The sequence below is a fragment of the Molothrus ater genome, chromosome 2, assembly GCF_012460135.2.
Source record: "Molothrus ater isolate BHLD 08-10-18 breed brown headed cowbird chromosome 2, BPBGC_Mater_1.1, whole genome shotgun sequence".
Classification (NCBI taxonomy): domain Eukaryota; kingdom Metazoa; phylum Chordata; class Aves; order Passeriformes; family Icteridae; genus Molothrus; species Molothrus ater.
In genome coordinates, this window is record NC_050479.2 from 14,000,651 (window position 1) to 14,024,597 (window position 23,947).

At 39.3% G+C, this 23,947-nt stretch overlaps 1 protein-coding gene across 2 annotated transcripts in view; it reads left to right on the plus strand.

The window, feature by feature from the left end:
* The first annotated feature begins 9,097 nt into the window (after positions 1 to 9,097).
* APOO (apolipoprotein O) overlaps positions 9,098 to 23,947 on the plus strand; it is a 28,893-nt gene continuing 14,043 nt past the window's right edge. Inside the window, exons 1-6 of one of the 2 annotated variants that reach the window (XM_036393633.2) lie at positions 9,098 to 9,170; positions 13,029 to 13,136; positions 15,409 to 15,528; positions 18,141 to 18,195; positions 19,279 to 19,374; positions 21,328 to 21,419. In XM_036393633.2, coding sequence (XP_036249526.1) covers positions 9,162 to 9,170; positions 13,029 to 13,136; positions 15,409 to 15,528; positions 18,141 to 18,195; positions 19,279 to 19,374; positions 21,328 to 21,419 — 480 coding nt within the window. In that variant the 5' untranslated portion in view covers positions 9,098 to 9,161. Of the gene's footprint in view, positions 9,171 to 11,233; positions 11,255 to 13,028; positions 13,137 to 15,408; positions 15,529 to 18,140; positions 18,196 to 19,278; positions 19,375 to 21,327; positions 21,420 to 23,947 lie in introns of those variants that run through there. The other variant, XM_054514109.1, reaches the window with a different exon arrangement.

Below are 23,947 nucleotides of genomic sequence, written 5' to 3' on the forward strand. Positions count from 1 at the left end.
TTGGTTGTTACATTTGTCCCCTGGTGTGGAGTTCTGAATTCAAACTGCCGAGGCTGAACAGCCAGGGCAGCCTTTGGTGCTGGTCAGCAGCCAGGAGAGAGGTTCCCTGCTCTGGGCTCCCAGACCAGGTGTTCATCTCACCCCTGGAGCTCAGAGTGCTACAAGGCCAGGTTATATTTCCTAACATTTCCTGTAACAGGAGGGGGAAGATTCATTTCAGGATTAAAGTGTCAGATCAGCATTCAGTGCCAGGGAGGAGGAGCAGGGTGGGAGGGCAGGTAAAACAGGTTATAATCCTATTTTCTCAAGCAGTCTGATGAAAGCCTTCCTTGTCAGTCCACTGCCACACTTTTACTTTCTCTCTCACTGTTTTGTCAAGTCTCTCTCAGATCAAAGCCCCTGGTTTAAAAGTCTGCTGTCAAGAATATTTGAAAATAGCTGTGGTGTCTTTATTTTTTTTCAATATTGAGTTCTAAAATAGCATTTTAATTTTATTTTAATAATTCAAATTACTTTAAACTTCAATTGCATAAAGTAACTTTCCCCACCCCCTCCTCCTTCCTCTCCTTTTTTAGTAACTTTTCTTCATCCTACACAGTGTACTGTTTAATGGGAGAATGCTGTGGATGAATTAAAGGGAGGAAGGGCCACTTTTAATTGTAATATGTACCTATTTTGAGTTCAAAAGGAGACTAAATGCATTAGACTGACACAGTGGAAGATGACAATCTCTTCACACTGTAAATATTACTTACATTTGGTTTTATTTGCCTTTTTAATTTCCCTTCTCAGTGAGCCAGGCTGAATTTTTGGCAATACCTTATTTCCAAGATGTCACAATGCCTGACTTATTAGCACCTCTGTCGTTCATCAGACATCTCCAACAAACTTCCCATTATTTCACTAAGAACTGTCAGATTTTGACTGGTTCATACCAAATTCTTCACTTTGTGTTTTTTTTTTAATATGTCGCCTTAATTTTGACGGTAGTTAGTAATCTGTGTTCATTTGTTTTGTATGGTATGAAATTAATGTTATTTTGGCAAAGGGCTTATTTGGTGAATGCTTTCTATATTCTTTGCTATAAATTATTCTTGTTGACACGAAATCTTAATTCCAACAGCTGTATTCCCCCTTTGTTATGGGTTGGGGTTTTGGGGTTCCGCTTTGTGTGTTGGGTTTTTTTTGTTTGTTTATTTGTTTCTTTTTTTTAATCCATTCCCTATATAATACAGAAAGGCAGAGTGTTGTTTTGGGTGTTGCACAGATTCCGTATCAGTTCTGTACCTTTTGAGTCCATAATACTCTTGTGGAAACGTGATCCCTTACCCACCTCTAGCCTGTCAAATCTTCCTGATGGTTCAGTGACATCCTTTAACTGAAGGACCACCTGGACCAAGGCAACTTTCTTGGCATGTGCAAAACCTTCATTCAAGGAAGAGGGTAGGGAATATGTGTAAAGGCAGGTTCAATTTCTTGTTTTCACGAACACTTTCCACTTCTATATTCAATTCTATAGTTGTGCTGACAGCTGCTGTGGGCAATGTTTACAGGTAAAAATAAACCTCATCAGGATGTCTGGTTAAGCCTGCAGTGAATGGTCAGTCATTTACCCACTGGAATGAATGCCAGCATTAACATCATAAGCTGACACCAAACATTCTAGATTGATGGTATGTGGTATGTAAAGGAACTCAAAAAATACTCTTTGCTGTGTATCTGATGTCTTCAGATGTGTCCTGGTGGTGCCCCCCTTGGTAGCATTTCTCCTGTATTACAAATAAATGTTGTTCAATAAGTGATGCTGAATAAAATATCTGTTTTCTAATGAGATAGAAGGCTTTACTGGTTAACCCTTTTATTGCAGTATTTAATTTTACCAGACAGCTAAGTCTGTCTTTGGCTTAAAGTAGCAGCCTCCTTTCCCACAGCCTTTTCCCTATGTCCTCTGGCATGTTCTAAACATTGTTTGGACTTTGTCATGTGTTTCATCTCACAAGTTGGAGTTACACCATGTCATTTTTGGTTTTTTTCTGTGTGAGAATCTTTTCTTTCCTGTGGTGAATTGTGCATGGTATGGGTCTGTTTATGGGTCTGTTTGTTTACATCAATAGTACTTGAGTGCTATTGATGAGACTTTCTGACTTTACCATCTTTCTTTGTCAAAGGAATTACATCATGCCAACAGAAACCAAGTACTTCCTCTGTGTTTGAGTTCTGTAACTTCAGGGTAAGAATTCTAACGTGGTCAGTGGGTTCCTCTTGTGTTTACCTTCCCAGATTGCCCAAGTCATACAAAATGCATGGGATTGTGCTTCTGGTGTCAATGGAAGGCGTGCCTTTAGTGCTTCCCCTATGTTGGTGTAGAGGTGACCTTTATTTTCACTCCTGCAAAGCAAGGAGTTGCTCTGCTATCATTCTCCACCTCTCAGAAAGCCCTCCTGGCAAATTTATTCCCAGGAAGAGTCCAAGATCCTTAGGTGTCCTTGGTCAGCTGAGGATGTTTCATAGGATTTGCCTTGTGCCACACATGCTCTCACTTCTTCCTCTGGCTCTTACAGGTAGTTCTGCAAGGAGTTATTCATCTAACACAGGTGGCAACTTGATACCAAGAACTGAATTTTAACTTAATATAATGAAATCCAAAATACCAAAGTTTCAGAAGAAGATGTTTCAGAGGGCAAAAGCTTTATTTAAAATCTATATATTTCTTCTCCTGGGGATTTGGAGTTCATTTAATTGCAATCAGGAAGTTACTGTCAAATAATAACTTTTCCTAATCATTCTCCTGACAGATTATCCAAAGCACTGCAAAGCATTATGTAGTCAGAAGGAAAAAAAAGGTGATGATAATTAACTGAACTGTAGCTTTTAGTTGAATGACTTTTCATGGTCTTAAAGTTGGGAACTGATCCAATTAACAGCCTTCTTGGAAGTATTTTAGCTGTTTTCTGAAGGAGGTGGATTTTGGCTTAGTGCTGTTCTTTGAAAACAAGGGGAGTGAGATTGACCTCTGTGTAAGTTAAATAAACTAAATACCTTAGCCAAGGAAATCTCAGTACAAAATTGTTAACACCCAAATAATAACCAACTGTACTCTGCAGAACTTATGCTCCTTAAAAAGTGATCAGAGTTTCTCAATTTTAGTTTTGTCCTAGCTTTGCTGTGCAGAGATTTTTATTTTTCCCATGGTAAAAATCAATTACAAGAATGTATTTTTTGCTAAACTTGTTAAACCAGAGTAGAAAGCCACAGAGAGATCTGCTCTCAGATCTGCAGCCTTGTTCAAAGCAGGGCAGAACACATTAAAGTGGCTGGATGGGTTAGCAATTTTCCAGTACTTTAACTTTTGATGATTTATGCATCTGCTGCAGATGGAAATAATCCAATATCCTCCAGAGATAATGCCTGGAACCAGACATACAATTTACCTGTTTCATATTCCCATTTTCTGTAACAATGGATTGATCCCTCAGGCTTTTCAGTTCATGAAATTACCACTCTTGATGTTCAGCAAAGTTGCTCCTATTTGTAACGCCCAGTTTCTGGGCCTGTGTGGTACCCTGCATTGCTACATGCAGAGAGGAGGGAGAACCTATTTGATCACACTTGAGAAATGTGACATTTTTCTCATCTATACAAGAGCCAAAGCAAGCTAAGGCATTGTTTTTTGGTGTGCCAGCATCATATTGTACTAATTTATGAGTCTGAGGAAGTAGTTTCAAATGCTGTGCTGGATAGAAGCAGTTAAAGTAAAGACTCTGTCAGGCTGTGCCCAGTGCCCTGTGCCCCCTCGGTTCCTGCACCATGAGCTGCAGTCATGCCAGCCATGGCCCTTCTCCAGAGGGAGTGGGAGGTAGGCATCAATGGTGTCACAGAGGAGAAATGGTGGATAATGTGTGTTAAACAGATAAGGGATCATTAGGGGAAAGCACTGAAATGAGTGCTTTCATTAGTGATTGTGAGACACCTGTCCTAGAGTTTCCTAAATGCACTTCAGCACTAAGCTTGTGTAAGGTTGGTGTTGCTCCCCTGTGGCAAATGCTCCTAGAAAGGAAGCAATAGTGGGAGCCACCAGATATGATGGGGTTTTATAAATATGAGGCAAAGGAATGCAAAGGTGCAAACCCAGCCTGAACAAAGGCTTTGGTACCACAGAGCAAGGAACTGCAGAAGGACTTCCTGACTAAGGAGTGCTCTGCACAGAAATCAGATTATGTCCCAGAAAGGGCATTTTGCTTCCAGAAGGAATGTGTACCTTTAATTGAAAATTATTTGGTAGACCTAGAAACTTGTTTAGGTAAATAATGTACTACATTTATGCATGTATATTTATGAATATATGTAAATCAGTACATTTACAGGCAAATGAGGTAAAGCTATTAAAATAACTTTGCTAAGAAATTAGAGATTACTGTGAAAATAATTTTTTAAGGTAAAAAAAAAATCATGCAGAAAATATATATAGACTGGCAACAGATGCAGGACCTCTCATCTTCTAGCCTCAGCTGATTTCCAGAATGTATCCTGTTCAACTGAAATCTGAGGTGCACTTGAATTGTGAAAGGAGTGGAATTTTGTTCTTATGAATATTTAAGGACATCAAAAAGCCGTTTGTATTTTCACTGCTACTGGTAGCCTGTTACCTGTGCTTGACTAGGCAATCCACACATCTCTGTTGGTGGTATCAACAACCTGTTAACAGAATGACAGAAGAATTACTCATTGTGGCTGGAAGGAGCAGCTGAAAAATTTGGAACCAGAGCTCCTGGTGGCTGCAGCAAGAAGCCAAGGATTTGAATTAGGGAAGGAACGTTTGGGTTTTTAACCATGATATATCAAAAGTGAAATAGGTGCAGTTGGATTATACTGGGGTTTTTTGCATTATGTATATCTCTCTTCTACCTGCCTCTTGTCTTATTTTATAGAATCTTTATTTGGAAAGCACAGAGTGTATTATGGATGCTGTCAAAATGTGACAAAGCTGGTGAGAAAACAGGTGCTGAAATTCGTCCTGGTTTACCTCAGATGTGAATGCAGTAAAGCCTTTGCTGCAATTAAAGGTAGGTCAGTGGGAACGCACAAATAGCTCTGCAATGGCATCTGTTCTCAACAGCCAATTTACCTTCTGAATGTGTGAATTCAGACCTGTAGCTTCCAATAAAGTGCCTTTGACAAACGTCGAAAACCGACCCACCTTAGCTGTGAAAAGAAAAAGCACGGGGTAAGTTTCACTCTAAATAAGATGGTATCATTAAATACAAAAGCCTGTTCAATTTCGGTTTGTTTTTGTTTTTATTTCGGAAGTGAATGAAGTAGAAAGGATGAAGGGGTATTCTTAGGGATATGCAAACTACTCCCCCTTCACAAAGGCATTGTGAAAAGTGTCATCATGCACCCAATAAAAGCCAGTTCAGTTAGCTGCCTAACAAATATGTGCTAAAAGTGACAGGAACCTGAGGAATTGATCATGGCTTTGCAGACCCGCCCAGCAAAGCTGTGTGCCTGCCATGGCCCTCCCCCATGCCTTGTGTGGGCATTTCCAGCGCCAGGCTCACAGCATTGGGTGAAGCTGCTTAACAGCTGAAACTGAATTTACTGGAGCCCTTGTGGTTGTGTATTTCCTATTAACTACATCTTTTCAATGACCTTGAAGAGAGAGCTGCCAAACAACATTCTTTCCACTTACAACACAAACAAAAAGCTCTAAGAGGGGGAATAGCAGTTTATTTTATAAAGACATCAAAACCCAATTCTGAACAGGCTGGCAAAACTGTAGTGACGAGTCATGGTATTTTTTTAAAAGAATTTGTTTTAGTGTGAAAAGGTGCATGGAAAAAAATGGGGGATGTTGGGGTTGTTTGTTTGTTTTTTTAATATACAAGAAGATTTATCATGAAGGAGAACATCAAAATAAACCAGCCTTCCAGAATGACAATGTTTTCCAGTAATCAGTGTGAGTAGGTACCTTCATTGGTATTTGATGGACAGATGTTACACACTCATATTTTAACATTAATGTGCAACAAATCAATTTTTTCCCTACAGTTATACATGTGTGGCAAAGAACTGTAAGTGTATTAGTAGTAAAAGACTGATCTTATTTTCCTGACCAAAAAATAAACTGTAAACAAGCAATCTAATACAACATTATGAAAGCTCAGACCATAATGCCTAAGGCAATGGATTAAGATCAAGTTTCTTAAATTGTATTTCTGCCTGTGATTACATAGTTTATGAACTGTGGTGACATTTTCAAGCTTCTCTGAGCTGCAGTTTTCGGAGGGAAATGTGTCTTTCGCAAGTATTAGAAAAGCCAATTTTCTAAAAATACTGGCATGCAAAATCAAACTGAAATTTGCTAGAGGTCCTTATATTAGAAATAGCCAGGAGTCAATCATGCCAAACCTCTTTATTCTGTGGCCTCAGCAGCAGAAACTTCAGCTCCTTTTTAAGCCTGTCTGACAGTGTTTTGGACTGTGCATAATCCATTATGGCATGTATTATTCTTGTCCCAAGGAAATTTGGCAGGGACAACCTCCTCCAGTTTAAGAAAAGACTACTGCTACATGAAAGCAAATATATTTGTATTGTTCTCTACAAAGGTTATCCCATTTATTTTAATCAGTCTAGCAGTAGTTTTAAAGATTAATATCCACATTAATGAAAAAAGTGCACTGAAGATGCCTGAGCTAATAAAACTATTTGGATTAATTTTTTTTTGAAACAACCATCTGTTCTTCAGATATTTATATGTGTTACATAATTGTATTAATAGTTGCTGTATAGCCACTACATATAAATTGACGACAAAAATACGTATTTGTAACATTTACACCATTTTATGTCCAGAAAGAATTGAAATGTTCTTTACTGTTCATGTACCAAACTTAAAAAGTGTATTTGAAATATTCTTATGTCTGCTCCCTGCAAAAATTGAGGAACAGTTGATCCTACCCATGACATGAGAATTAGCTTTGGTTGAGAACTAACCAGTGCAGGTGCCATTATTCACCTTGATGTTATCGCTCCTCTTGTGGGATCACCTGTAATTTTGAACTTTGAACATTTTCTTTCTCAAACTCCTTGAGAATTATTATTAAAATGCATCAAGAAATGCAAGTGCTTTGCAAACTACACCATCATTCCACATCCTGACAAAACCTCCACAAAATGCTGCAAAATCAGTTTCCATATACATTTGCTTCACTCTGGCTGCTTATATTCTGTAAATGTAACTGATTGTGCAAAGCATGGTGCAATGGAGAAAGAGGGCAATTAGTGTTCCTCGCTGATTGGTCATTTAGGTACCTTTTAGGTTTAACTTTTCCATGCTAAAATCTCTATAACCAAATCCATAATAAAATACCAGTATTGTCTGTGGGCACTGGGGCTCACTGTGTACCATTTGTTCGTGGTATTTCTGCTGTCCCATTAATTTGCCTGATAAGGAGCATTGCCCAGTTCTGCAATGCAGTGGTTAAACTTCTTCCTGCTGTAGCTGCTTCTGTTAGGTCTATAAAGAATCTGCAGTAAAGAAATTTTAAGAAGGAACAACAAAAATTATCATCACAAAGAAAATCGTGCAAGGGTGCCTACCTTGTCTGTCTTTCCACAGTACTGTTCCTGATGAAGTTTATGCTACCATATTCTTCAGGTGATTCACCTTTTGCATTAAAATTCTAACAACGTTTTCTAGGACTAACATGGTGCTATTCATATTCTAAAATCAATATTAGCTTTTTTTCAAGAAACTATGTTTCTATCTGCAGGGATGGTGACTCCACCACCTCCCTGGGCAGCCTGTTCCAAGTCCATTTTCTGACAGAAAGTTAGCACTCCTCATTTCTGATACTCATCTCCCACTGAGTTACAAGTCAGTCACTGTGGGATGTACACAAGACCCTCCCTTGCTGCAGATGTGAGCATTAAAAACTTGCACCTGTCCAACTCACTCAAGTGAGCTGGGAGATGTCCCAGGGGATGCAGAGATGAAAAGTGTAAAAATACTGGGAAAAGAGTGCTTGATTTTTATTTATTTAATTTTTAATATGAGATAGAAAGGCACAGAACACTATCCATACACTAGCCCCATTGTGCTGCTTTTGGCTGGGGTAGAGTTAATTCTCTTTACAGTGGCTGGTATGGGGCTGTGTATTGGATTAGTGCCGAACACAGGGTTGATAATACAGAGATGTTTTTGTTATTACTGAGCAGGGTTTGCATGGAGCCAAGGCTTTTTCTGCTTTTCATAAGGCCAGGCTGGTGAGGGGCAGGGAGTGCATGGGAGGACACACATCTGGGACAGGTAACTCCAACTGACAAAAGGGATATTCTGTCTTCAACACACGAGTAACAAAAACATCTCTGTGTTATCAAGCCTGTGTTCAGCACTAATCCAGTACATAGCTGCTGTGAAGAGAATTAACTCTACCCCAAGCAGAACCAGCACAGCTATCCACGTTATTCTGGCAGAGACAGAGGAGCAGTGGAGCTGGCGGGGGCCTGGGGCAGGAATGCCGTGAGGAGGAGCTGCGGGTGTCCAGGGTGTGAGAGGGGCTCCGGTGTCTCCATCGCCCTCTGCGGCTCCCGGCAGGACGGGGCGGCCGGCTGGGGCTCGGTCTCTTTTGCCAGACAGCCTGCGACAGGAGGAGAGGACACAGCTGTGCACCAGGGAAGGGTTGGGTGGGACATCAGGAAGAATTTCTTCACACAAAGGGTGAGTAGGCATGGGAATGGACTGCTGTGGAGTCACCGTCCCTGCGGGGGTTAAGGAAAGGCTGGACGTGGCACTCAGTGCCATGGTCTAGCTGACACGGTGGTGTTCGGTAGCAGGCTGGATTCGACGCCCTCAGAGGTCTTTTCCAACCTAACTCATTCCGTGATCCTATGACTGATCCTGTGATCTCTGAGCGGCCGAACCTTCTCTGTAAAGGCTGCAGGGTAACACACGGAGCCATGCCGCGGGGCTGAGGGCTAGTGTGTTAGCGCTTTCGGCCCTCCGGCACCACGTTTATCCCACACGAGCCCTGAGGCGCCATTCCCAACGGAGCGCTCGGACCCCTCCGCTTCCCGGGCAACGCCTGCAACGGGGCGTGGCCGTCGCGTGACGTCACGCCGCGGTGACGCCATCGCCCCGTCGCCGCGCGCCCGGCGCCGCCATGTTCAAGGTGAGGAAGGGTCCCCGCGCCGGGCCGGGCCCGCGGCGCTCGGGGCCCCCGCGCCCTTCTGCCTCTGTACTCTCCGCACGCTCCTGGGGCCGCGCTCCTTGCAGCTGCTTAACCGCTCCTTTTAGCGCTTCGGAACCGCGTGCCCTCCGTGTTGCATGGAAAGAGGCACATTCCTGAGTTAGAATTGCTTCTGGGCTGCAGCGGCGCTGCCGCAGAATGCGGATCGGTGCCTGCACCTTCTTTGCAGTGGCTTCTTATTTTGAAATTGCTTCCAGCAGCGTGGAGCTGTGGTACTGCAGACTTTGGGTTCGGGCAGTTGTCGCTTCAAAGTGTCAATTCGATCTTGAAAATTCTCCCTTTTAGTGCGTGAAGGTTGTCTGTGGGACCTGCGGAAAGCACGGTCCGGCTCTCGCTGTCTCAGAGGTCTTTGCCTCTGATCAGAGCAGCCCCGGATCAGACTAAAAGCGAGCTCTGTGCCAGTCAGGTCGCTGTTACGGCTGCTTGCTTAAAAAACCCAAAACAAACCACCAAAACCTGGTGATGCTCGATTCTTGGTATTCGTTTTCCTTGGTACCATTTTCCGAGTGAAGTGCTGATAATATCTCTAGATACCAATATACTGAGTATACTAAATACTAATATATAATTGAAGCACAAGAAGTTCCATCTCAACATGAGGAAGAACTTCTTTACGTTGAGGGTGGCAGAGCACTGGAACAGGTCCCCAGGTCGTGGAGTGTCTCTGGAGGCATCCAAAGCCCACCCACCTGGACATGTTCCTGTGTCACCTGCTCCAGGTGACCCTGCCTTGGCAGGGGGGTTGCACTGGGAGATCTCCAGAGGTCCCTTCCACCCCTGACAATTCTGTGAGTCTGTGGTACTGATGTGCTGAGCCCTTGCTTGCTCTGCTCATGTCACAAATTCCGTGTTCTTTTTGTGCTTTAATGTTGGAATTCTGTGCTCGGAATCATTGAGAATTCCATAATTGTCATTAGAAGGTTTATCTGTGGGCCTGTGCATTTAGGCACTATGTATATTAGTATATTAATACTTTTATACAGTCAGTGAGGATTTAGGTGCTTCAGGCCAACCTGATGTTATGCCTCCAAGAGTCAAAGGGAAGGTGGCTTTTTGTCCAGGATATTTGTACTTCAGGGACAGGAGTGTTCAAGAATTTGGATTTTGGTTTTACGTTTTTATAGTTCGTGTGGAGAAATAGGAGGGAGAATTGAAAAGATGAGAAAAATGAAGTGTTTTCATACTTTAGGACCAGTATCAGCCTTCTCAAAAGTATGCTCAAGCTTTTCCTATCTGGTGTCTAAAGATAAAGTTGAATTCTTAGCTAGAGAGGAGTAAATGTATCTTTTTTGCTTAAAATAACTGCAGAGCATTGCCAATGGAAAAGAATGTTGGCTCTGCTTTTCTGATACTGAGTGGCTGTGAGACTGGCAGGCTGAAGGCACAGCTCAATCAGTCCAAATGTTTTACTAAAGCAATTGATTTAGTAATATGTGATTAGTATGGAATTCAAAAATGAGATCCTAAAGGGAGTTTTGGAAACAAAAAGTACAGCAGTTGATCTTTCATACTCCCAAATCCTTCTGTGTATGCAAATATGCAGTATTTCAGCAGCAGTTCTGTCTGTCCCATAAGGCAGCTGATGTAGGAGACCATTGCAGTATGACTTGAATTCAGCACATTTAAGAAGAGATTCAACTTGCACTTTCAGAGGTTAGTTTCATTTTGTTAAAAATTAAAACCAATGGAAAATGTCTGCACTTCATTATCTTGATAATATAAACAGTTAACATTTCAGTCTGAGTATTTTGTGATCACTGATACTGTTTTGTGAAACCCAGGTGCTTCCAGTCTTATGCTCTGCTGTTTGTGTCTTTATATAAAAATCTCAAATATCCAAAACATTTGGTTTTACTGTTTCTACTGGTGACACTTAGCACCATTTACAATGTTTGAAAACATATTTCTGAAAGAAAATGCATTTAGATTTTTGCCTTTTCAGTGACAGAACAGTTTTGCAGTGAAAAAAGGAAAGATTGAGGAAATAAACTCTACAGCTATTAATGGTTAGTAGCATTTGTTTTTGTCCTGGCTAATGGAAGTATGTGAAAAGTGTTTAAGCAAACACTATCAAAGATTATCCTTGTCTTTCCTTGGCTGTGAAACAGCTGATTAAGTCATTGTGGTGTTTCATTTATAGTGATTTAGTAACGAGTCCATAAAATCAGACAAGGAAAAACTTCCATTTTAAGCAAGTTTTTCCATACCTTTAGACCCATCAGATCCCTTATGTCTTCAAGAAGAGCAGTCCTGTGACCTAGTTCTTGTGTGCTGTTTCTCTACATCCAAACCAGCATTTTCAGGAAGTTTGACAACTGTATAGTCCAATTTTTAGTTTGAGGAGTCTATTGGTTACATTTAATGAATATTCCACCTGCAAGGCAGCGGAAGAAATTGAAGCTGCAAATGCTCGACTGCCTACCATAAGCTGATGTGGTGTGGATAATTTTAAAGCTATTTTCTAACAGTTCTGCAACAGCCAGAAAGAGCAATTGTGCCGTGGCTGGGCCAGTTACCACCATCACAGCATGGAGGAGGGGTGGTTTGACCATGGCTTCGGGGTCACAAGCAGCTAGGTCAAAGCCACAGACCCTGCTATTTGTGGAAGGAAGAGGCCTTGCTGCCTTCTCCTTTCTCAGCCCCTGTCCCCACAGCTCCTGTGGTGCTTGTCAGGCTGTTTCATGGAAGGGCTCCATTTGCTGACCTGCACAAAGCTCTCCCTTCTCTTGCAGGATTAATCTTTTGCCAAATTGGCGAGGTGAATTGCCTCACGGTGGGAGCCTCCGGCCACCAAAGCTAGGGCAAGGTGAGCAGCAGCACTTCTGGGAAGCAGTGCTGGAGAGGAGCCAGACGCCTCCAGTTTGGTGTTAGATCCACTCGAGCTGTAACCTGATCCAGCAAAACACAGGCTACTGTAACTCTGAGCAGTAACAGGAGTACCAGACATTGAAAGCTTTCCCATTTCAACTGACGTTTCTGGAGTTGTACTTTGCTGTCAAAAAAGATGTGCATTTGCTGGAAAATGCTCTCTGGGCATCTTGATTTACTCTGCAGCTAAGATTTTTATTTTTTTCTGTTTTTTTAAGTTAAAGCAGACTTTCCCATTAAAAAATTCAGTTTAGCATAGGTCCTGAATATTGGAAGAACTATATCCATCCACCTTACTCATGGTGGTTGTGTTGTGTGATTGGATTGATTTTAAGTATTCAAAAAACAGTCAAGTAATTCATGTTTCTTACAGACAGTAGGAGACACTCCAAAAATTCTTATAAAGTATTGATCTTGTTCTGGTATTTATAGCTGTAGGTCTCATTGTTTTCCTAAATCTATGTGCAGATATTAAGTAGAAGTAAAACACTGAACTTCTTGGTACTAGCTATGGAAAAATGGAGGTATTATGGGCATACACAAAGTTGTTTAAAATATTAATATAATCTTGCTATTTAAGCTAAGAAAATTAATACAAAAATTACTTTAAACTAGAAAAAACAAGATCTTTTTTGTGAGATGAAAACTGATGAGATTAGCATTTATTTCTACTGCCTCCTTTAGCCTTAGGCTTTTCCAATTACCACCTGAGTGATTTAGGTGTTACCATATCAGTGCCTGAGAGCATTAGATTGTGTACTACTGACCCTCCTTTCTCCTAATTTCCAAGCATCTGTTGAGATCCCTTTTTACCATGTAGAGGGACATAAACATTGTCTGCCTGGATGTGTTCAGCCACGTTGCAGTTTTGTTTGCACATAATGATGTTCTTGTCCTCGGTAATGTTTCCAGGTAATCCGGCTGGGGGCCGCCCCTGTCAGCCTCAGCTTGCTCTCTGTCCAGGTTTATGCTGCTTCCTCAGAGAAGACTTCCAAAAAGGAGTTACTGAAAATTGAGGAGGTAAGTGTGGTTAGAGTCTTAGTGCTCTCCTATCTAAAGAATTCTGGAAACATTGTGTTTTGATGTGTGAAAGCATTTAGGTACATCTTGTCACCTTTTGTATTTGTGCCTTCAAATTTGCTTCTCAGTTTTCCTCAACAGAGATGTCTGTACAGCTTTGCTTTTACCTGGGCATGGCATTTGATGTTCTTCACTTGATAGGGCCAGGCTTGTTTATGTGTAAAATATTTTTTCTACAATAAAGTCTGTTATTCTTCATTCAGAAATTACATTTTCATGTTTGTAGATTTACTTATGGTTATATTCCACGTTCACAGGAATATTTTCTTTCTTTTTTATCCAGATAATACCACTTACTTTTTACTGTTAGTAGTGTTGGTAAATTCTAATAAAAATTCATTTATGTTCTCCACTAAAACAGTGAATCAGAATGTTTTCTTTCTAAAAATGTTGTCTTTTTTTATTATCGAAATTCTTGTCTGGCAATATTTGGAATCCATCATAGTAGCCTGCAGAATTTTATCCGTTTTCCTTTCTTCACAGTATTCGGATCTAAGCAATAACAAATACAATAAGTATTGGTAATACCTGTTATGTTTTCATTTCTTTAAGATGTTACAAATGTCTTGGTTATAAGTCAAGCCTTAAAATACCCTGTCAAACTCTAGACTCAGCAGCATTGTTACACAGGCTTTTAAAAGTCTCCAACACTAAAAAAATCAAAATAAGTAGTTCATGACTAAATGCAGCTTTATAGGCATGAGAGCATGCAGTTGTTTAAAAGTTTTGACTACTTCAACCCAACCCTGAGTGTTGTACTATAAGCACTGGAACTAAACCAGACTGGTGTTGTGCACACTCAGGTGTTGTGGCTGGCAGTTCCCTTGTGCAGTGAGAGGAGCTGCAGTTGCAGTGCCCACTCATGAGAGCCTCAGCCTGGGCCCAGCCTCTGCTGGCCTGAGTCAGCCCTGAGGCAGCAGCCTGGAGCTCATGTCAGCTGAGTAATGGGCTTGCCATCAGCTCCAGCTCAGCAGAATGTGCAAGCCATGGACTTCTGGCTGCCTTTCTTGCCATTCATAGGCTCTTAGTTTGGATCTCTACTGTGTCAGCTGTCTAGTTTCATAAAATATATGGGAATTTCCTTATCTCTGAGGCTTCTGTCCTCGTGCCAGGCATTGCTGTTAGGTTGTCCAACAGGATCAAAGTTCAGCTTGTGACTGTGATTGCCAGGGGTGACCTGGTTTCCTAGGGAAGTGAGACTGAAAATCCTCATCTTTCGAAGTATTACAGGAAATCCAGCTGCACAAGTTACCAAATTATTGGATAAATTTGTTGTAATTTTGTATTATGTTAGGGTTAGCAGCTTTTTTAATTATGACATAGCTGATCTTGAAAAGAGAGCTAGCTACATTTTAATGCAGCAATACTTGTAATCATCAGATTATAATAAACTACTAAATGGAGTATAAATATGGTGTAAAATATAAGCTCTTTATACTGAACATCTGTGTAGTATATAAACTGCTAGAGATTTTAATAGGTTTTGTTTTGTTCTGAGCTTTGCTGTTCAACAGTACAAACTCAGGGTTTTTTTTAATGGAATACAGTTTCAAATATGCTTAGATAATCGTAGTACATGTTGTGGTGATTCTAAACCCTAAACAAGGTGATTTAGCCTTTATTATGTGAAGGTGCCCATTGCTCATGACAGTTCCTCTTTGCTCAGAGCCAGGGTGCCATTAATGCTGTTGGTTGCTGATGTGGTTAATGACCAAAGGTTGGGATGTTGGACCCTTTTCCTGCTCAGTAACAAACAGGCACATGTGGATTGGATGTTACCTTTGTTAGAAGCTGCTTAGGCTCTTTAATGATGCCTTGTGCATATATAGAAAATGATTGATTGTCATTTCTAGTACATTCAGTATGTTAACTGGGAACCAGAAGTGCTGATTAAGGTGGGAAACATTTTTCACAAGTATGTTGTGTGTTCATATTAAACTAGTTTAATATTAATTTATAACTTGTGACTTGGATCATATAGCAGCTATGAATGAATTGTATAGCAGTTAGAAGTCATCTTCATCATAATTATGTGCTGTATAATTAAACTTTGCTCATAATGGTTGTCTCAGAGCTGTGTGAATTTTTATTATGCATTGTTTATGTAGTAAGCGCAGTGTTAGGTGTTCTCTGCTTAGACTGTTCATGCCCTGAAGACCTACTTACACAATTACACCTTTGTTTTTAACATCTTGTTTGCTAATATTCACAGCTGTCACTGTACTCCTCCCCAGCTCGTGAGACTAAATATGTGGAGAATCCCAAAACAGAATTGGAAGAGGGGGTTTCCCGTTTGCGGCATGTTATGGAGCCATATACAGCCTGGTGTCAGGTACAATGGTTTGTATTGCAGCTGCTGATGCTTCAGGGGTAAAGTTCCAGCTGGGATTGTGGTTTGTTTTTTCTGACTTGGAATTAACAGGTAGCAGCAAAGTAAAAGCTGATAGCTGTAACAGCATTTTTCAAAAATGTGGCATCACTGAAAGTTTTCTGCATTGCATAAAATTTTCCACAGTTCAGGTCATAATGCTTTCCCCCTTCTCACACAGAACCAGCTGTGTGAGATTTATACTAATTTGCTGAACTAAACCCTGGGTTTAAGGGTTCTCTTTCCAAAAGACTTAAAATTAACTAAAGCATAGAATTGTTTTCTGAAGTGAACTTCAGGCTTAAATATATCTAGGGATGTCTGGATTTGGCACTGGTTCTGTGGCTGAGGAAGATAGGAGAGTGGTATTTGCAGTTTTCATGCTCAAGGAGGCCTTAAATTATCAAGCTGTATGTTTTGGAGCAGCGAAACCAAGTTGCCCTCGCTGCAACTGTGACAAAACACAACTTAGCAAAAAATAAATCACTATTTGCTGAACTGGAATGTTGAGGGGAGGAATTCAGCTCTCTGGAAGAGAGAAAAATCCCAGGCCACTAAGTACTGGTAAACCTAATTCCCAGACTTTGCCCCAAAACTTTCTCATATATATTTTATTAGGTAGTATGTTTAGAGTAAATAGTCATTAAATACAAAAATAGGCTCTGTAGTGGAGAGGAAAACCAAGATTTTTGTGATCAAGGCCTAAATTCTTGGTGTTAGATTGCAAAGCCCCGGGAGAGCTTTCTTGCTCTTTCCTGCCCAGGAAATGTTGAGGCTTATTTTGAAGTGAGGGAATCCTTGCCCTGTGGCTGTCTCTGGGCAGCTGTGGGTGATTCTGTGCTTTGCCCTCTGCCTGTTGTGAATCTGCTTGAGCTGCCAGCTGTGTGCCCAGCTCTCCACTGAAAGCTGTTCAAGCTGTTCAGATTCAGACTGGGGTGTCCTTTCTGCCTGGAAGTTCTGTGTGGTGCTGCCTTTAACAGCACTGAAACATTTTTTCAGGGTTCCTCAGTCTGGTGTTTCAAGTGCCCCCAGCAGGAGCCCTGGCTGCAGTTTGGCAGGGGAAGGGGTTTTCACAGGATAGTCAGAGCTCTGGCTCCTGAGTACATGGGTTGGCTTGGTTGCCTGTGGTATCCCTAACTGAGAGTGAAATTGGAGAGGAAGTTGGCCTTTAACCGTGCCTGATGTCTCGCTGACCTGTTGTCATCCTGTTAGTTTTATTTTTTTTGTCTGTCTGGTGATCATTGACATAGATGTGCTCTTCTGCTCACACACAAGAAGCCATTTCCTGGCAGTGGTTTACTGACTCATTTTATGAAGTGGGCATGTAAACTTTATGGGTTTGGGGTAATATTGCTTAACTCTGGTCAGAGGTAGCTTTGATTTTACACCCCCTGCCCATCCCTGCTGTGTTGAAGAAAATAGTATTTAGGTGTGTCTCAGTTGTCTTTAAAATCAAACAGATAACCCAGGATAATCAGAATGAAATTGGTTATGTTTGTATATCCATTTTACTTTTCCAAAATTACTTAACTGTAGTGGAAATGCAGCTCAAACCTCAGATGCAGAAATGAGCCAGTTATATTTCAGTTATGACAGAAGATCAGACTTTGTCTTTGGGATCTTTAGAGCAAGTTCTTCTTAAATTGTCTTTTAATAAGACTAACATCCATTTAAAGTTATGTTGTGTGTCACGTGCTAAGACTTTTTCATTTTCATGCTGGGTGGGTTTTTCTACATCACTCTTGCCAGTGAGGAGATGAAAGTTCTAAAGATATCCCCATACAATATCCTAAACAAATGCTTTCACTTCTGCACAGGTGCAGTTCAGGTAGAATTGTAAGACTATTCTCTGCTTTAGCTTTGGGCATATGTGTTTAATTATTTGTTCCCTAATTTGTATACAGCCTTACACTGTTCCTCTGAAGCATTATTAGTGTAAATAACAATTAGCAGGGTTCTTTTTGAGATTTTTTTTTTCTATTTGGATAAAAGGCAGTGTGCTTTCTTTTATTTCCTGAATATTCTCAGTCTGAAAATAATGTAGAACTGGTCTGTGGGGTTGATGCAGTGTCTTTGATTTGCTTTGGACATCTATGAACATCTAATTTTCCAAGTCACTTCCAAATGCAGTGTTGTTAGTGTAAGACAGTCTCTTGGAAAGTGGAATTTATCACCTTGCAGAATGAGTCACATACCCCTTTCTTCTTTTCTTTGCATCACCTCAAGTATTTTTGCAATACCTGTATACACTGAGAAACCCAAGATAATTCTGAGTTTCAGGTGCCTGATCTCAATAAAATACTGAGATTGATGTCTGTGTTTTGAAGTACTGTATTTTATCTCTCTCCAAAGAGTCCTTTGAGAAAAATCTGTAAGTTATGCTAAATGTAACATTGAGCAAGCATAGCCCTATAAATGATGGGTGGAAGTGGGAATAAAAGTTATTTTAGGGACCCATCACTTTTTTCTTTCTTGTTGTTTTTATTTCTCCTTTCTTTGTCAGCTCGGTTACAGTCTATAGTTAATATTTTACTTACTTGGTATCTATTTACCCTTGTTCTCTTTTTTTTTTTTAGGATCTTTATGCCAAAGCTATGCCCAAGTTAGAAAAAGCTGTTGAGCATGGTAGAGGTAAATCAGCTTAGTTTTCTTAACTGGCAATTTAAAATGCAGGACTGTACTATATCTTCAGTTTACAGAGAATTCCATTAAGCATCATTGTATGTATAATCTCTAATGCATATAAGACTAATGTATTTCCATTGTGTATCTGTTTGAATTTCCTTTGTGGGTCACTTATGACACTAAATTTCTAAGCAATTAAAATCTGAGACCAGCACTTATGTTTATCAGTGTCACTAAAAATTAATTATGAAGGAAGAGAAGGGGAAAACCCCTCACAATTTATTCCCAGCCAGCAGTATTTGCTTGACCCAGCCTCCAGCAGTATTTGCTTGACTCAGCTTAGTAGCTGAAACCTCCTGTAGAGTTTATTATTTGTTGCAAGCATTAGGTCTTTTGTTTGTAATGTTTAGCCTTTTCGTTTTGGTTTGCTTCCATGGATCTCCTAAGAATTTTGAATTAATCCAAAATAATTTTAATTTGTTTTTATTTTTGGGAGCATCCTTTCACACATGGGCTTACCAGGACTGAGCATGGATTCTTTGTAGAGCTCATTTCAGATACTGCACCTCTTTTCTTTAAACTTAGCAGTTTCAGTCTTCTGAACTTGTTAGCATGGAAGATTTTCTATAGTTTTCCATTCCCCCACCGGACTCCCATCTTAGAGTGCACTTTGTTTTTGCTGTGTCTTTCCATTGTTCTCTGGTTTGGTTTTTGTACAGTATTTTACTGAAACTAGTTATTGTTAAAGTGTAACTGTGAAATTCCATTTTGCCAAGGTTTTTATCACTAATTTGGAAAAGATACGATTGAGATGCAAAGAGCAAAACAAAACAGATGGCCCAGGAGCAAAGGCAAAGCTCCTATGAAAATTGGTGAATACAATACAATATTCAGTTTCATTCATGTGTCATCAGAGAAGAACTCAAAGGCTTTGAATTTTTTGCCAGCATATCTAAAATGAGCATGATAGTTAAATGTGTTTTGATAACTCTTTGTGTTTTGTAACAATTGCCAGCGTGTATTGATGATTCCTTATCACAAAAACACTTTCACATTACATTAAAGCACTTTGTTCTGGCTTCTTTCCAGAGGGCTATGAATTTCTCCAAAAACCGCCTGCTGGATTTTATCCGAGGCTTGGTGTGATAAGTTTTGCTGGAATTATTGGATTGTTTCTTGCTAGAGGTAAGTGGGAACCATTTGGACTGGTTAAGTTACAATTTTGGATAAGTAATTTTTTGTGGGTTTTAGGGTACTAATTTTTAGTTGTGACAAGGAGATCGGAATTAACTGTTACAAGCATATTTCTGCACTATTCCTTATAAAGAAACTGCATGGAAAAGGTGTTTAATAACCAACAGTTATTGTTTTATCATTGCTTTATTTGTTACTAAAATCTAGTCTTCCATTTTTCCCAGTAGTATTTTAGTATAACAAAAACGGCAGAGGACTGTTTTGGTATCTTTTAGCCTAAAAATATTTTTAATTATTGAAGTTCTTCATCACATCTGTTACTGTACAAAACAACTGTGGAATGAGTTATGGTAAAATGCAGATGTTCCTGAACTATGGTATGTGTCCAATTAGGGATATATTCAAGTTTTTTCAAAGTATTGTGTGTTGACGTGCAGAGATGCTGCAGATGGTGATTCAGCAAATAGATTGGTGAACTGTGAGTGTGCTGTAAATACCTGCACTACAGAAAAATGATACAGTTAATTTCATCACACTTACTGAAGAAATGCTCATGCCTTCATAAATAGAAGCATTAATCTAAGAAATCTTAAGTATGAAGAAGTATTTTGTGCTTACATTAAGATATTCTTAATGCAGTGAAATGTAGGTAACAGGAGTTAAAACTGTAGAATTTAAATACCAGTGAGGACATGGTTTGGACAAAAATAAATCTTTGTGGGGCCTGAATGTGTTGCACTGGAAGTGTGTGCTTGGCTGTGTAGAAATTAGAAGTGCACCTCCAACTATTTAATTTTCCAGTGAAGCTGGTGAAAGCAGTACTTCACTTTTTTTCCTTGTGTATTTTTTCTAATGAAATCAAGGTAACTTCCCTGTTTGAAGTTCTTTTTCTTTGTATTCCTGCTTCTCAAGTAGTGTGATCATGAATGAGATCAGCTTCTATCATTTATGACTGTAGCAAAGTGAGGGGAGAGGAGGGACTGCAGTCTTGGGACTGGAATTGGAAGATTAGAGGATCCTAAGTTTAATGAAAATGAAAATACCTCATACTAAAAATGTTAAATTTGTGAATCTTTTAGGATGAGAGCCATAATTTTAAAGCTTTTTTTCTGGTAATAGTTTAAAATATGACTGTTATTTCCAAAAAAAATACATATTCAAACCATAGAAGGAAGTGCCCCTTAATTTTGATGCTACTGAAAGTAGCATTCTTCATATTCTTCCTCATATTCTTCTTCATATTCTTCCTTCCCTTGGTCTTTGTGAAGAAATTGCCCTCTTGGAAGGTACAGATAAAATCCTCCAGATCTAATCATAACACTTGAATATGCACAGCTGCTCACTAAGTAGAAAATATGGTATTCAAAGTTTAATCATGTGAATACTGTGCAGTCATCCAGCTTGGTTTAAAATGCCATTAGAGATAATTAGTTTTAACTCACGTTGCAGATGGAGTGATGCACTTCACTTGTAAGAGAGCAGCAGCAATGTGTTTATTGAAATAAAGCAATGGTTTGAAAGCATTTGATGGTGACTTGATCAGTTTGTGCATAGAGGACAGGGTCAGACAGACCTGTCTGGGGGGGATCCTCCTCTTGAGTCACAGGATTTAGAGACTTTCCTTATAGACTTCTACTCAGAGGAGACTGGATATATCCAGTCCTAGTCCCAGACCTGGTCAGCAGTTTCTGTCCAAAGGATTTTATGTGCACAACCAATCCAAGATATGATCTTAGTGAAGCTTTCAAAGTTTGGTAAACTATTAGGGAGTCTCCTACTGATCAGAGTGATTATGTTTCTTAAGGAACTGGTAGGATGGAAAAGAAAATACACTAAAATGTATTTAAGAAAATTGTTTATAAATAAAATAGGGGCATTCAGCTGACTTGGCTAACATATACTCTAACAATGGTTTGTGGGTTTTGATTTGTTGTTACAAAACAGGCTCAAAAATAAAGAAGTTGGTGTATCCTGCAGCTCTCATGGGTATGGGTACCTCCATGTATTACCCTCAGCAAGCAGTGGCTATTGCAAAGGTCAGTGATAATTCCTTTCTTTGCAGAAGTGTCTCTTACTTTGATTGTTGCCTCCTAGCTTCAGATTAACTGGTCATCCATGTTTAAAAAGCCATGTCAGTGGCAATTAACAAAATTACTGTTATTTTGTCAAAGCAGATGCAGTCTGGGCTGAAAGATAATCAGACATGTTCCTTTTAGTAATTTTTTTTTTCTAACCTCTGCAGTAGTGTCTTCAGTTAGAGGAATGTTATTTCCTTTCAAAATCTCTAACCTCATGTAATACTAAATTAACATAATTATGCTGAGTACAGTTTGTGTGTTTACTTACAATACCAAGGAAACGTGAAGTATCTTGTGAGCAAATGAAAACAGTGTTTGAAAGAAAGAAAAAGAGTTTCTATAGACAAGTCATCATAACATTTTGAGAGAAATGTTATTGACATTTTCTGCTTTTTTTTTGTTGGGGCTTTAAGAAAGATAGCATGCACATTCTGGAAGAGGGTAAGAGTTCTGCTGCTAACTTACTGGATGCCTTCCCTATTTATGGATTTGTTGTTTCAGGCACACAAGAAACATGTTAACTTGCAGTTGCTGAAATGAGTTTCCTGTGAGAGAAAGAACTGAGGAGACCACAGAATTCCACAGCCCTTACTGATGTTAGATCACGTGCCTCGCTGTCCACACTTAGTACTGGCACATTCCTCAGTTCTCCACCACATTGTGTTTCATATCCAGCTTTTAACCACTCACAGTGCACATACTTGCATCCTTCAGAAATTCTTTATATTTCAGCCTTTGGTAAATTTGCTATCTAGTTACTGGCCACTTGTGAATAACCCTGAGATGTCAGAATGGTATATGATATTCTCAAGAACATAGCATGTTCTTTAAAAGCTGAAAGGTCATTGACTTAGGGAGATCAAAACTGCTGAGTTTGAGCTCCACCAGCATGGTGGTACTCTGATCTTTGATGGAATCTTTTTTTACTGCTTCCAGGATTCAGATGCTCTAAATACAGATAATTCTCTTGGCTTATTCTCAAAGAGTGAAAATTATGCAAGTGGCAGGAAAAAGACCTATCAAAATTTAAGAAGCTTAGACATTTCTGTTGGAAACTGTGTATTAAAATTCTGCTTGCCTTCTGAACAGTGAAGTGGGAAGTGATTGAACGCTGTTCAAACTGATGTTACTGTTTTTAAAGAAGCTCAGTTCAGGCTTAACTATGGATTTGGTGCTAACAGCTTCACAATACTTAGTTTATTTTATGAGAACTTTGAAGTGCATGGTTGCTCTTTGATTAATTCACAGTTCTTAGTTTGACTGTAATGAAAAATCTGATAGGAGATTGGAATGGGTTTAGCTTTGTTGACTTGGTCAGGACAGTAGACCTGAATTTGGAAACTTCTATGGGGAGAGTAATATCCTAGATACTGTTTTGGTTCCTCTAATCTATCTTCTGCTTTCTTTTCTTAAAAAAGCAAAGTTTTAAGCATATCATATCTTACCATCCATAATTTTTAGGCTTTAATCTGAAATTGGAAACACTTTCCTCTCTATTAATTATTTTTAAATGTTTCATACGCTTTTCAAAAAATGTCTGTAAACCTAGAAAGGAATGCCTGCAGTACAAAGCTCACTTGCCAAGTTAATGAAACAATATAGAAAATATTCTTTAACATAAATTTAAATTATTTTTTATGTTATGTTCTTTTTATTTTTCTTCCAAGCAGTACTTCATCACTGCTTTTTCTTTTACACTTGTATAATTCCCTTCACTGGGTATTGTGTTGTTTTTGTTTTTTTTTTAATTTGTGGAGGTTTTGTTTCTGTCCCACTTTTATTTAAGACTTTCTAGTGGAGAGTTGGAAATAAACACAGCAAAATGTATTTGTAATTGAGGTTCAACACTTAATTCATCTTAGGTAAAAATTTTTCTTTAATTAAGATGTATGAATTCCTAATTGAAGTTGTAGCAACAGAGTTCATCATTGGTAGCAGGGAGTTTTCAGACACTAATCATCTAACTGAAGATGGAAGAAATTAATAGACTATTATTTTTCCTCTGCTTTAGGAAATAATCTAATAAATAATAGATCACAAATTTGTAAGGGATTTATTTCCTCACTGCCGGTATTACTATACTTTTAATAACTTTGAGCAAAAGGTCAGACTGTATATGTGGTAGGGAACTGAATTTAATACTAAAGCTTATTTTATTCTGGTGGAACCTTCCTTCCTGTTTTGAAATGGTATTGCTTTCCAGCTAATCATAATATACTCAAAATACTTTGTATTTACTGTGGCTTATATTCCAGCTGGAAAGAACTTTCCATTATGCAGTTATTTAAATAACTCTATAATTGGAATTAAACTTTGTCCTTTGTTATTAGAACCTTTCAAATTTACTAAAGTATTGTGTGTTATGCTTTCATTCTTCTTGAAAGAAAGAAAAGCTTCCCAGTATAGCTTTGTTTCTTTGACAGCAAACCACATTATTTCTGTGTCTTTTGAACCTGTACCTTGTCCCTTGCTGGGTTCATCTATAA